Source organism: Oncorhynchus clarkii, chromosome 23, assembly GCF_045791955.1.
Source record: "Oncorhynchus clarkii lewisi isolate Uvic-CL-2024 chromosome 23, UVic_Ocla_1.0, whole genome shotgun sequence".
Classification (NCBI taxonomy): Eukaryota; Metazoa; Chordata; class Actinopteri; order Salmoniformes; family Salmonidae; genus Oncorhynchus; species Oncorhynchus clarkii.
Window position 1 is genome coordinate 39,524,335 of NC_092169.1, and position 13,964 is coordinate 39,538,298.

At 52.6% G+C, this 13,964-nt stretch overlaps 1 protein-coding gene across 2 annotated transcripts in view; it reads left to right on the forward strand.

Annotated features, from left to right (window-relative positions):
- LOC139381646 (putative sodium-coupled neutral amino acid transporter 10) overlaps positions 1–13,964 on the forward strand; it is a 51,884-nt gene that overhangs the window by 25,355 nt on the left and 12,565 nt on the right. For both annotated transcript variants that reach the window (XM_071125326.1, XM_071125327.1), the window contains exons 11-13: positions 2,197–2,356; positions 11,153–11,347; positions 11,611–12,036. In XM_071125326.1, coding sequence (XP_070981427.1) covers positions 2,197–2,356; positions 11,153–11,347; positions 11,611–12,036 — 781 coding nt within the window. The remainder of the gene's footprint in view (positions 1–2,196; positions 2,357–11,152; positions 11,348–11,610; positions 12,037–13,964) is intronic.

The window sequence follows — 13,964 nt, forward strand, 5'->3', positions numbered from 1 at the left end:
GACTTGCAAGCCTCCCTTTTTTCTCCAAATTGTCATTATGGCCAAACAGTTATATTTTTGTTTCGTCAGAGAAGAGGAAATGTCTTCAAAAAGTCAGATCGTTGTCCCCATGTGCAGTTGCAAACCGTAGTCTGGCTTTCTTATGGCGGTTTTGGAGCAGTGGCTTCTTCCTTGCTGAGCGGCCTTTCAGGTTATGTCAATATAGGACTCGAATTACTGTGGATATAGATACTTTTGTACCTGTTTCCGCCAGCATCTTCACAAGGTCCGTTGCTGTTGTTCTGGGATTGATTTGCACTTTTCGCACCAAAGACTGTTCATCTCTAGGAGACAGAACACGTCTCCTTCCTGAGCGGTATGATGGCTGCGTGGTCCCATGGTGTTTATACTTGCGTACTATTGTTTGTACAGATGAACCTAGTACCTTCAGGCGTTTGGAAATTGCTCCCAAGGATGAACTAGAATAGTGGAGGTCTACAATTTATTTTCTGAAGTCTTGGTTGATTTCTTTAGATTTTCCCATGATGTCAAGCAAATAGGCACTGAGTTTGAAGGTAGGCCTTGAAATACATCCACTGGTACACCTCCCATTGACTCAAATGATGTCAATTAGCCTTCTGGAATTTTCCAAGCTGTTTAAAGGCACAGTCAACTTAGTGTATGTAAACTTCTGACCCACTGAAATTATTTATGTCATGCACAAAGTAGATGTCCTAACCGACTTGCCAAACTATAGTTTGTTTACAATACATTTTTGGAGTGGTTGAAAAAAAGAGTTTTCATGACTCCAACCTAAGTGTATGTAAACTTCCGACTTCAACTGTACATACATACATACATACATACAGTGGGGCAAAAAAGTATTTAGTCAGCCACCAATTGTGCAAGTTCTCCCACTTAAAAAGATGAGAGGCCTGTAATTTTCATCATAGGTACACTTCAACTATGACAGACAAATAGAGAAAAACAATCCAGAAAATCACATTGTAGGATTTTTAATTAATTTATTTGCAAATTATGGTGGAAAATAAGTATTTGGTCACCTACAAACAAGCAAGATTTCTGGCTCTCACAGACCTGTAACTTCTTCTTTAAGAGGCTCCTCTGTCCTCCACTCGTTACCTGTATTAATGGCACCTGTTTGAACTTGTTATCAGTATAAAAGACACCTGTCCACAACCTTAAACAGTCACACTCCAAACTCCACTATGGCCAAGACCAAAGATCTGTCAAAGGACACCAGAAACAATTGTAGACCTGCACCAGGTTAGGAAGACTGAATCTGCAATAGGTAAGCAGCTTGGTTTGAAGAAATCAACTGTGGGAGCAATTATTAGGAAATGGAAGACATACAAAACCACTGATAATCTCCCTCGATCTGGGGCTCCACGCAAGATCTCACCCCGTGGGGTCAAAATGATCACAAGAACAGTGAGCAAAAATCCCAGAACCACACGGGGTGACCTAGTGAATGACCTGCAGAGAGCTGGGACCAAAGTAACAAAGCCTACCATCAGTAACACACTACGCCACCAGGGACTCAAATCCTGCAGTGCCAGACGTGTCCCCCTGCTTAAGCCAGTACATTTCCAGGCCCGTCTGAAGTTTGCTAGAGAGCATTTGGATGATCCAGAAGAAGATTGGGAGAATGTCATATGGTCAGATGAAACCAAAATAGAACTTTTTGGTAAAAACTCAACTCGTCGTGTTTGGAGTACAAAGAATGCTGAGTTGCATCCAAAGAACACCATACCTACTGTGAAGCGTACGAAGCATTTGAAGGTCCTGGAGTGGCCTAGAGGAGATCTGCATGGAGGAAATACCAGCAACAGTGTGTGAAAATCTTGTGAAGACTTACAGAAAACGTTTGACCTCTGTCATTGCCAACAAAGGGTATATAACAAAGTATTGAGAAACTTTTATTATTGACCAAATACTTATTTTCCACCATAATTTGCAAATAAATTCATTAAAAATCCTACAATTTTTCTCATTTTGTCTGTCATAGTTGAAATGATGAAAATTACAGGCCTCATCTTTTTAAGTGGGAGAACTTGCACAATTGGTGGCTGACTAAATACTTTTTTGCCCCACTGTACATACATGCATGCATACATACATACATGCATACATGCATACATGCATGCATTATCTCGACTAATCTCATCACTCACCAACATCTCTCTCTCTCTATAGTTGGTGCTGTGGGTTGGGTTAGGCATCTTGCTGGTCAGCACCTTCACCACGGTGTCAATCTCAGCCAGTGACTCCACCCCCAAGCATGCCCCTCCTCCTCCTGCAGCTGACAAGGGTACCATCTTGAGAGTCCTTCCTGACATGGCTGATTTATTGAACGGTATGGACGATATTACAATGTTCCTTCCTTGAGTCAGCTATTCTATTCAGTTCTATTCAGTTCTAAGTCTGAGATGCTCCGAACTCCAAAGATCACATTTTGATGTCAGTTTTGGTGAGAGTAGAGAGACCAAGAGCCAAAAGGTCAAAGCAATCTTAAAACAAAGATGGAACTGCAGATAAATGGATGTCATGAGAATTTTTATCCCAATGTTCTAACTGAACTATTTTATAACTTTGACCAATTCCCATAAGTTTGTAAGACCCTGGTTAATGAAGAATTAGACTAAGTCCCCAGTCTGCAATAGATCAATCCTTTATTCAGAGAGTAATCTGAAAATCATACAATGCACATAGCTTTTTATACCTCACACACACAGACAAGAACTCACATCAGTAGAAACTCCACCTCTCTTTAGGTGGGCTGTATTTTTCCAAAGTTAACATACATTGTTTATCACCCTTCTGCAACATGGTAAATCTTTATCACAAGTCGACAGTTCAGTTGTCCTTGAATGTCTACCCAGCTCATATTGCAAAATAGTAACACGACGGCCTAGTCACACACATTGTTGAATTATGACTCTAACACATTATTATAGCCTTATAATTCTAATACATTTCACACAGCTATACCGTTTCAGGGTGGAATACTTTAGTCATTACTTTAAACATATAAATTCCTTTATCAATGCGGGAATATATTGAATGTTTGACTGACAGACAGCTAGACAGACGGGGTAGAGGATAAGAGGAGCAGCCTTTGACATTGATGGATCCAGAGTGATGCTCTTCAAACTCCGGTGGTTTCTCACCCACCCCCATCTCGCTCTCCCCTCTCTCCACCTCTCCTACTTCATTTTCTCTCTCCTCTTCCCTCTCTCCTTCTCTTTCCCCCTCTCCTGGGCAGCTGAAATGCCTGCTCTCTTTCCTGTAACGGGATAAGATGGAGGGAGACGATTCAGAGGAACAGACAGAGGAAATGAGGGGAGAGATGAGTGAGACAGGAGGGCCGGTGTTTGGAGTGGTTAGGGGTTTGGGTAAGAGAAGAGGGGGGGGGTCATAAAAATGAGAGAGAGTTACACACACTGGAGCAAGGACAGTTCACACAGCCTCATCCTTCCTTCCATTCTCCTCTTTCCATCTCTACCTCTATCACTGTCTTTCTTTCTTTATCTCTCTCTCCCTCTGACTGATACAGTCATCCACTTCCACACCTGTTTCCTGTTTATTGCAGATGAATGATAACGGAAGCATGGGTCCCTGTCTTTCCCTAGCTCTCTCTCTCTCCCTAGCTCTGTCTCTCTCCCTAGCTCTGTCTCTCTCCCTAGCTCTCTGTCTCTCTCCCTAGCTCTCTGTCTCTCTCCCTAGCTCGCTGTCTCTCTCCCTAGCTCGCTGTCTCTCTCCCTAGCTCGCTGTCTCTCTCCCTAGCTCGCTGTCTCTCTCCCTAGCTCGCTGTCTCTCTCCCTAGCTCGCTGTCTCTCTCCCTAGCTCGCTGTCTCTCTCCCTAGCTCGCTGTCTGTCTCGCTAGCTCTCTGTCTGTCTCGCTAGCTCTCTGTCTGTCTCGCTAGCTCTCTGTCTGTCTCGCTAGCTCTCTGTCTGTCTCGCTAGCTCTCTGTCTGTCTCGCTAGCTCTCTGTCTGTCTCGCTAGCTCTCTGTCTGTCTCGCTAGCTCTCTGTCTGTCTCGCTAGCTCTCTGTCTGTCTCGCTAGCTCTCTGTCTGTCTCGCTAGCTCTCTGTCTGTCTCGCTAGCTCTCTGTCTGTCTCGCTAGCTCTCTGTCTGGCTCGCTCGCGGTCTGGCTCGCTCGCTGTCTGTCTCTGTCTCGCTCGCTGTCTGTCTGGTTCTGTCTCGCTGTCTGTCTCTGTCTCGCTGTCTGTCTCTGTCTCGCTGTCTGTCTGTCTCGCTCGCTGTCTGTCTCGCTCGCTGTCTGTCTCGCTCGCTGTCTGTCTCGCTCGCTGTCTGTCTCGCTCGCTGTCTGTCTCGCTCGCTGTCTGTCTCGCTGTCTGTCTGTCTGTCTCGCTGTCTGTCTGTCTCGCTGTCTGTCTGTCTGTCTCCCTCGCTGTCTGTCTGTCTGTCTCGCTGTCTGTCTGTCTGTCTCGCTGTCTGTCTGTCTGTCTCGCTGTCTGTCTCGCTCGCTGTCTGTCTCGCTCGCTGTCTGTCTCGCTCGCTGTCTGTCTCGCTCGCTGTCTGTCTCGCTCGCTGTCTGTCTCGCTCGCTGTCTGTCTCGCTCGCTGTCTGTCTCGCTCGCTGTCTGTCTGTCTCTCGCTCGCTGTCTGTCTCGCTGTCTGTCTGTCTGGCTGTCTGTCTGTCTCCCTCGCTGTCTGTCTGTCTCGCTGTCTGTCTGTCTCGCTCGCTGTCTGTCTGTCTCGCTCGCTGTCTGTCTTTCTCGCTCGCTGTCTGTCTGTCTCGCTCGCTGTCTGTCTGTCTGTCTTGCTCGCTGTCTGTCTGTCTCGCTCGCTCTCTGTCTCGCTCGCTGTCTGTCTGTCTCGCTCGCTGTCTGTCTGTCTCGCTCGCTGTCTGTCTGTCTCGCTCGCTGTCTGTCTGTCTCGCTCGCTGTCTGTCTGTCTGTCTGTCTCGCTCGCTCGCTGTCTGTCCTGTCTCGCTCGCTCGCTGTCTGTCCTGTCTCGCTCGCTCGCTGTCTGTCCTGTCTCGCTCGCTCGCTGTCTGTCCTGTCTCGCTCGCTCGCTGTCCTGTCTCGCTCGCTGTCTGTCTGTCTCGCTCGCTGTCTGTCTGTCTCGCTCGCTGTCTGTCTCGCTCGCTGTCTGTCTGTCTCTGTCTCGCTCGCTGTCTGTCTCGCTCGCTGTCTGTCTCGCTCGCTGTCTGTCTCGCTCGGTGTCTGTCTGTCTCGCTGTCTGTCTGTCTCTCTCGCTCGCTGTCTGTCTGTCTCGCTGTCTGTCTGTCTCGCTCGCTGTCTGTCTCGCTCGCTGTCTGTCTGTCTCGCTCGCTGTCTGTCTGTCACGCTCGCTGTCTGTCTGTCTCGCTCGCTGTCTGTCTCGCTCGCTGTCTGTCTCGCTCGCTGTCTGTCTGTCTCGCTCGCTGTCTGTCTGTCTCGCTCGCTGTCTGTCTGTCTCGCTCGCTGTCTGTCTGTCTCGCTCGCTGTCTCGCTCACTGTCTTTCTGTCTCGCTCGCTGTCTGTCTGTCCTGTCTCTCTCGCTCGCTGTCTGTCCTGTCTCGCTCGCTCGCTGTCCTGTCTCGCTCGCTGTCTGTCTCGCTCGCTGTCTGTCTGTCTCGCTCGCTCGCTGTCCTGTCTCGCTCGCTGTCTGTCTGTCTGTCTCGCTCGCTGTCTGTCTGTCTCGCTCGCTGTCTGTCTGTCTGTCCTGTCTCGCTCGCTCGCTGTCTGTCTGTCTCGCTCGCTGTCTGTCTGTCTGTCTCGCTCGCTGTCTGTCTGTCTCGCTCGCTGTCTGTCTGTCTGTCTGTCTTGCTCGCTCGCTCTCTGTCTCGCTCGCTCTCTGTCTCGCTCACTGTCTGTCTGTCTCGCTCGCTGTCTGTCTGTCTCGCTCGCTGTCTGTCTGTCCTGTCTCTCTCGCTCGCTGTCTGTCCTGTCTCGCTCGCTCGCTGTCCTGTCTCGCTCGCTGTCTGTCTGTCTAGCTCGCTCGCTGTCCTGTCTCGCTCGCTGTCTGTCTGTCTCGCTGTCTGTCTGTCTCGCTCGCTGTCTGTCTGTCTGTCCTGTCTCGCTCGCTCGCTGTCTGTCTGTCTGTCTCGCTCGCTGTCTGTCTGTCTCGCTCGCTGTCTGTCTGTCTCGCTCGCTGTCTGTCTGTCTCGCTCGCTGTCTGTCTCGCTGTCTGTCTGTCTGTCTTGCTCGCTCGCTCTCTGTCTCGCTCGCTCTCTGTCTCGCTCGCTGTCTGTCTGTCTCGCTCGCTGTCTGTCTGTCTCGCTCGCTGTCTGTCTGTCTCGCTCGCTGTCTGTCTGTCTGTCTCGCTGTCTGTCTGTCTCGCTCGCTGTCTGTCTGTGTCGCTAGCTGTCTGTCTGTCTCGCTCGCTGTCTGTCTCGCTCGCTGTCTGTCTGTCTCGCTCGCTGTGTGTCTGTCTGTCTCGCTCGCTGTCTGTCCTGTCTCGCTCGCTCGCTGTCTGTCCTGTCTCGCTCGCTCGCTGTCTGTCCTGTCTCGCTCGCTCGCTGTCCTGTCTCGCTCGCTCACTGTCTGTCTGTCTTGCTGTCTGTCTGTCTCCCTCGCTGTCTGTCTGTCTCGCTCGCTGTCTGTCTGTCTCGCTCGCTGTCTGTCTGTCTCGCTCGCTGTCTGTCTGTCTCGCTCGCTGTCTGTCTGTCTCGCTCGCTGTCTGTCTGTCTGTCTCGCTCACTGTCTGTCTCGCTCGCTCGCTGTCTGTCTGTCTCGCTGTCTGTCTGTCTCGCTGTCTGTCTGTCTCGCTGTCTGTCTGTCTCGCTGTCTGTCTGGCTCGCTGTCTGTCTGTCTCGCTCGCTGTCTGTCTGTCTCGCTCGCTGTCTGTCTCGCTCGCTCGCTGTCTGTCTCGCTCGCTGTCTGTCTCGCTCGCTGTCTGTCTGTCTCGCTCGCTGTCTGTCTGTCTCGCTCGCTGTCTGTCTGTCTCGCTCGCTGTCTGTCTGTCTCGCTCGCTGTCTGTCTGTCTCGCTCGCTGTCTGTCTCGCTCGCTGTCTGTCTGTCTCGCTCGCTGTCTGTCTGGCTCGCTCGCTGTCTGTCTGGCTCGCTCGCTGTCTGGCTCGCTCGCTGTCTGTCTGTCTCGCTGTCTGTCTGTCTCTGTCTCGCTCGCTGTCTGTCTGTCTCTGTCTCGCTGTCTGTCTCTGTCTCGCTGTCTGTCTCTGTCTCGCTGTCTGTCTCGCTCGCTGTCTGTCTCGCTCGCTGTCTGTCTCGCTCGCTGTCTGTCTCGCTCGCTGTCTGTCTCCCTCGCTGTCTGTCTGTCTGTCTCGCTCGCTGTCTGTCTCGCTCGCTCGCTGTCTGTCTGTCTTGCTCGCTGTCTGTCTGTCTCGCTCGCTGTCTGTCTGTCTGTCTCGCTGTCTGTCTGGCTCGCTGTCTGTCTGTCTGTCTCGCTGTCTGTCTGTCTCGCTCGCTGTCTGTCTGTCTCGCTCGCTGTCTGTCTGTCTCGCTCGCTGTCTGTCTGTCTCGCTCGCTGTCTGTCTGTCTCGCTTGCTCTCTGTCTGTCTCGCTCGCTGTCTGTCTGTCTGTCCTGTCTCGCTCGCTGTCTGTCCTGTCTCGCTCGCTCGCTGTCTGTCCTGTCTCGCTCGCTCGCTGTCTGTCCTGTCTCGCTCGCTCGCTGTCTGTCCTGTCTCGCTCGCTCGCTGTCCTGTCTCGCTCGCTGTCTGTCTGTCTCGCTCGCTGTCTGTCTGTCTCTGTCTCGCTCGCTGTCTGTCTGTCTCTGTCTCGCTCGCTGTCTGTCTCGCTCGCTGTCTGTCTCGCTCGCTGTCTGTCTCGCTCGCTGTCTGTCTCGCTCGCTGTCTGTCTCGCTCGCTGTCTGTCTCGCTCGCTGTCTGTCTCGCTCGCTGTCTGTCTCGCTCGCTGTCTGTCTCGCTCGCTGTCTGTCTGTCTCGCTCGCTGTCTGTCTCGCTGTCTGTCTGTCTCGCTCGCTGTCTGTCTGTCTCGCTCGCTCTCTGTCTCGCTCGCTGTCTGTCTGTCTCGCTCGCTCTCTGTCTCGCTCGCTGTCTGTCTGTCTCTGTCTCGCTCGCTGTCTGTCTCGCTCGCTGTCTGTCTCGCTCGCTGTCTGTCTCGCTCGCTGTCTGTCTCGCTCGCTGTCTGTCTGTCTCGCTCGCTGTCTGTCTGTCTCGCTCGCTCTCTGTCTCGCTCGCTGTCTGTCTCGCTGTCTGTCTGTCTCGCTCGCTGTCTGTCTGTCTCGCTCGCTCTCTGTCTCGCTCGCTGTCTGTCTGTCTCGCTCGCTGTCTGTCTGTCTCGCTCGCTGTCTGTCTCGCTCGCTGTCTGTCTGTCTCGCTCGCTGTCTGTCTCGCTCGCTGTCTGTCTGTCTCGCTCGCTGTCTCGCTCGCTGTCTTTCTGTCTCGCTCGCTGTCTGTCTGTCCTGTCTCTCTCGCTCGCTGTCTGTCCTGTCTTGCTCGCTCGCTGTCCTGTCTCGCTCGCTGTCTGTCTGTCTCGCTCGCTGTCTGTCTGTCTCGCTCGCTCGCTGTCCTGTCTCGCTCGCTGTCTGTCTGTCTCGCTCGCTGTCTGTCTGTCTCGCTCGCTGTCTGTCTGTCTGTCCTGTCTCGCTCGCTCGCTGTCTGTCTCGCTCGCTGTCTGTCTGTCTCGCTCGCTGTCTGTCTGTCTGTCTCGCTCGCTGTCTGTCTGTCTCGCTCGCTGTCTGTCTGTCTGTCTTGCTCGCTCGCTCTCTGTCTCGCTCGCTCTCTGTCTCGCTCGCTGTCTGTCTGTCTCGCTCGCTGTCTGTCTGTCTCGCTGTCTGTCTGTCTGTCTGTCTCGCTCGCTGTCTGTCTGTCTCGCTCGCTGTCTGTCTGTGTCGCTCGCTGTCTGTCTGTCTCGCTCGCTGTCTGTCTCGCTCGCTGTCTGTCTGTCTCGCTCGCTGTGTGTCTGTCTGTCTCGCTCGCTGTCTGTCCTGTCTCGCTCGCTCGCTGTCTGTCCTGTCTCGCTCGCTCACTGTCTGTCTGTCTCGCTCACTGTCTGTCTCGCTCGCTGTCTGTCTGTCTCGCTCGCTGTCTGTCTGTCTCGCTCGCTGTCTGTCTCGCTCGCTGTCTGTCTCGCTCGTTGTCTGTCTGTCTCGCTCGCTGTCTGTCTGTCTGTCTCGCTCACTGTCTGTCTCGCTCGCTGTCTGTCTCGCTCGCTCGCTGTCTGTCTCGCTCGCTGTCTGTCTGTCTCGCTCGTTGTCTGTCTGTCTCGCTCGCTGTCTGTCTGTCTGTCTCGCTCACTGTCTGTCTCGCTGTCTGTCTGTCTCGCTCGCTGTCTGTCTGTCTCGCTCGCTGTCTGTCTGTCTCGCTCGCTGTCTGTCTGTCTCGCTCGCTGTCTGTCTGTCTCGCTCGCTGTCTGTCTGTCTCGCTCGCTGTCTGTCTGTCTCGCTCGCTGTCTGTCTGTCTCGCTGTCTGTCTGTCTGTCTCGCTGTCTGTCTGTCTGTCTGTCTCGCTCACTGTCTGTCTCGCTCGCTGTCTGTCTCGCTCGCTGTCTGTCTGTCTCGCTCGCTGTCTGTCTGTCTGTCTCGCTCGCTGTCTGTCTGTCTCGCTCGCTGTCTGTCTCGCTCGCTGTCTGTCTGTCTCGCTGTCTGTCTGTCTCGCTCGCTGTCTGTCTGTCTCGCTCGCTGTCTGTCTGTCTCGCTCGCTGTCTGTCTCGCTCGCTGTCTGTCTGTCTCGCTCGCTGTCTGTCTGTCTCGCTCGCTCTCTGTCTCGCTTGCTGTCTGTCTGTCTCGCTCGCTGTCTGTCTGTCTCGCTCGCTGTCTGTCTGTCTCGCTCGCTGTCTGTCTGTCTCGCTCGCTGTCTGTCTCGCTCGCTGTCTGTCTGTCCTGTCTCTCTCGCTCGCTGTCTGTCCTGTCTCGCTCGCTCGCTGTCCTGTCTCGCTCGCTGTCTGTCTGTCTCGCTCGCTGTCTGTCTGTCTCGCTCGCTCGCTGTCCTGTCTCGCTCGCTGTCTGTCTGTCTCGCTCGCTGCCTGTCTGTCTCGCTCGCTGCCTGTCTGTCTCGCTCGCTGTCTGTCTGTCTGTCCTGTCTCGCTCGCTCGCTGTCTGTCTCGCTCGCTGTCTGTCTGTCTCGCTCGCTGTCTGTCTGTCTGTCTTGCTCGCTGTCTGTCTGTCTCGCTGTCTGTCTGTCTCGCTCGCTGTCTGTCTCGCTCGCTGTCTGTCTGTCTCGCTCGCTGTCTGTCTGTCTGTCTCGCTGTCTGTCTCGCTGTCTCGCTGTCTGTCTGTCTCGCTCGCTGTCTGTCTGTGTCGCTCGCTGTCTGTCTGTCTGTCTCGCTGTCTGTCTGTCTCGCTCGCTGTCTGTCTGTCTCGCTCGCTGTGTGTCTGTCTGTCTCGCTCGCTCGCTGTCTGTCCTGTCTCGCTCGCTCGCTGTCTGTCCTGTCTCGCTCGCTCGCTGTCTCTCTGTCTCGCTCGCTGTCTGTCTGTCTCGCTCGCTGTCTGTCTGTCTGTCTGTCTCGCTCGCTGTCTGTCTGTCTGTCTCGCTCGCTGTCTGTCTGTCTCGCTCGCTGTCTGTCTGTCTCGCTCGCTGTCTGTCTGTCTCGCTCGCTGTCTGTCTGTCTGTCTCGCTCACTGTCTGTCTCGCTCGCTCGCTGTCTGTCTCGCTCGCTGTCTGTCTCGCTCGCTGTCTGTCTGTCTCGCTCGCTGTCTGTCTGTCTCGCTCGCTGTCTGTCTGTCTCGCTCGCTGTCTGTCTGTCTCGCTCGCTGTCTGTCTGTCTCGCTCGCTGTCTGTCTGTCTCGCTCGCTGTCTGTCTGTCTTGCTCGCTGTCTGTCTGTCTCGCTCGCTGTCCGTCCTGTCTCGCTCGCTCGCTGTCATGTCTCGCTCGCTGTCTGTCTGTCTCGCTCGCTGTCCTGTCTCGCTCGCTGTCTGTCTCGCTCGCTGTCTGTCTGTCTCGCTCGCTCACTGTGTCGCTCGCTCACTGTCTTGGGAAGTGGGAGGAGCTGAGGTGCAGTCCAATGAGGTGCTGGAGAAGCCTGACTGCTGCTGTCTGTCTCGCTCGCTGTCTCTCTCGCTCGCTGTCTGTCTCGCTCGCTGTCTCTCTCGCTCGCTGTCTCTCTCGCTCGCTGTCTCTCTCGCTCTCTGTCGCTGTCTGTCTTCTCTGTCCCCTTCTCATTCTCTTAGGTTGTATTGTAGGTCCGTATTAGAGATGTATTAGTGTTGCATCTCTTTATAGCTTAGATTTCTGCTGCCATCTAGTGGCTCTTACACATACAAACAAATTGTTCCTTCCCAGCAGTAGAGAATCCGGTGGTAGCGAAACAGCTTGAGGTGAAGCCTGTGTTGGTGGAGAGGCATAAGGCCCCTGCTGCTTTAGAGCCAGTCCGTCCAGTAGAGAGACAGCAGGAACAAGCCCCCCAGATCAAAGGACCTGAACAAGGAGTTCCAGACAGGAAAGAGGAGGAGGAAGTGCAGCTGGACCGCCCTGATGCAGGTACAGAACCAGGGGGAACCCTTTAGAACCAGGGGGAACCCTTTAGAACCAGGGGGAACCCTTTAGAACCAGGGGGAACGCTATAGAACCAGGGGGAACGCTATAGAACCAGGGGGAACGCTATAGAACCAGGGGGAATCCACTAGACTAGAACATAGAAGAAAAGCAATCATCTATTAGTGATGGGTTGTTTGTCAGAATACTATTTACAGCAACACCTGAAACTCCATGTGTTATAGCTGTGTGTATTCCCCCTCCTCCAGGTGTGGCGGTACCTGACGGGGAGGCCCATCGGCATGAGCCGCCCATCCCCCATGATGAGGTCCAGATAGAGAAGAGGAAGAATGACGCAGAGCTGGAGGAGGAGAACCAACCTGCTGCGGGAGGAGAAGAGTCTGAGGGTCAGGGAGTGGCGGACCAGGAAGAGGTGAAGAATAAAGAGGGAGGAGAGGAGGAGGAGAAACTTTCTTTGTTGGTGAAAAAGGAGGAAGTGGAAGTGGGAGGAGCCGAGGTGCAGTCCAATGTGGTGCTGGAGAAGCCTGACCCGGGGGCGGGGAAGAAACAGGAAGTCCCACCCCTAAAGCAAGTGGAGAAAATTGCCCCAATGAAAGAGGTGCTTGTTGGGAAGGATGTGGTGGCTGAGCAGGCGCTGGTTGATGCGGCCAAAGCCCCAGAGGTTGCTGGGAAACGTGAGTATGACTGGTCTTTGTCCAGAACATTCAATCATTTCAGATGCTCTCGTGATTTGATTGGCTGTAGATGTGTTGGACACCTGGCCTTTGACCATGTGGTTTAGGTGAGCCGGCGGCCCCAGTTGCTGAAGCAGTGGTTCCCTTGGCAGCAGAGGGGGCTGCTGTTCCAGAAGTTAAGGAGAGAGGAGTGGAGGATAAGATGGATGGTAAAGTAGTGGAAATTGCACTAAGGATAAGCAAAATTAAAGAAAGAAAAATAAGAGTAGGATTGAAGTACAGAACAAGCACCAGGGTTAACAGTTCACAGACAAGACAGACCAGACCAGGGTAGACAGACAGACCAGACCAGGGTAGACAGACAGACCAGACCAGGGTAGACAGACAGACCAGACCAGGGTAGACAGACAGACCAGACCAGGGTAGACAGACAGACCAGACCAAGGTAGACAGACAGACCAGACCAAGGTAGACAGACAGACCAGACCAAGGTAGACAGACAGACCAGACCAAGGTAGACAGACAGACCAGACCAAGGTAGACAGACAGACCAGACCAAGGTAGACAGACAGACCAGGGCAGACTGACAGACAGACCAGGGCAGACAGACAGACAGACAGACTTGGGTTGATTCACTCAGGATACTCCACATCAGGTTTTTGGTTTCTCTCCTCTAACTCTTGTCTCTCTCCTTTCTTTTCCTGTATACTGGCTCCTGTTACAGTGATAAAAAAGCTGGTTGCAGGTATGAACTCATGTCTTCTGTCGCTCTGTCGTTCTCTCTACTTGTTATGGAAGGTTTGGGAATCGCTTCCTTTTAGGTGGTTGTAGAACTTAACGGCACTTTTCTGAATTGTGTAAGTTAGCTGGTATCAGCCTAAATCTGCTCTGCATGCATTTGGTGTTTTACATTGTACACAGAGGATATTTTTTCAGATTTTTGCATTCAGAGTCTAAATTTGGTGTTTTGTTCCATTTTGTGAATTCTTGGTTGGTGAGCGGATCCCAGACCTCACAACCATAAAGGGCAATGGGTTCTATAACTGATTCAAGTATTTTTAGCCAGATCCTAATTGGTTTGTCGAATGTTATTATGTTCCTTTTGATGGCGTAGAAGGCCCTTCTTGCCTTGTATCTCAGATCGTTCACAGCTCTGTAGAAGTTACCTGTGGCGCTGATGTTTAGGCCGAGGTATGTATAGTTTGTTGTGTGCTCTAGGGCAGGTATTCCCAAACTGGGGTACTACGTGCAATGCCGTCGGGGGTACGTCAAATAAAAATGTGATTCACATGTATTTTTTAAATAACATTTATATTTCAAAATGGGCCTATACATTTGGGTGAGTTTTTTTTTTCTCGCCCGAGTAGCTTCGTTTCACTGCCAAAAATAAAATGAAACCATCTAGTGTTCAGCGAAATAACAACACAATGTCAAATACAGGTAGCTTAGTCAAATTATTAACATCCAATCACATTACCCGTTACTCTCTTGCGGGAATTCCATTAACGGTCCGTATGTAGCCAAATGTAGCTGCTGCTCATTCCGTTTGCTCGACAATTGATAGATGTGTCCATAGAGACACATACCAGCTCTACTGGTAGTACTGCTACTACTACTAGGACATCATACTGCTACTACTACTAGGACATCATACTGCTACTACCAGCAGTACTTCACCTGCACCTGTCGACGACACAAGTTGTTCTGCTTCCACGAGCAGATTCAATGCTAGCATCAGTAATTCTACATTTGTTGTTAGCCCAGCTAGCATGGACACTGAGGGTTGTGAATCTGATGCAGCCAAAGAGCTACTGCCCCCTTACCAGGGAAAGCACCGAACAACAGACGGGGACGTTGAACCATCGAAGAGGCGCAAATATGATGAGAACTACATTGATTTGGGGTTCACTTATATTGGGAGTAGTGCC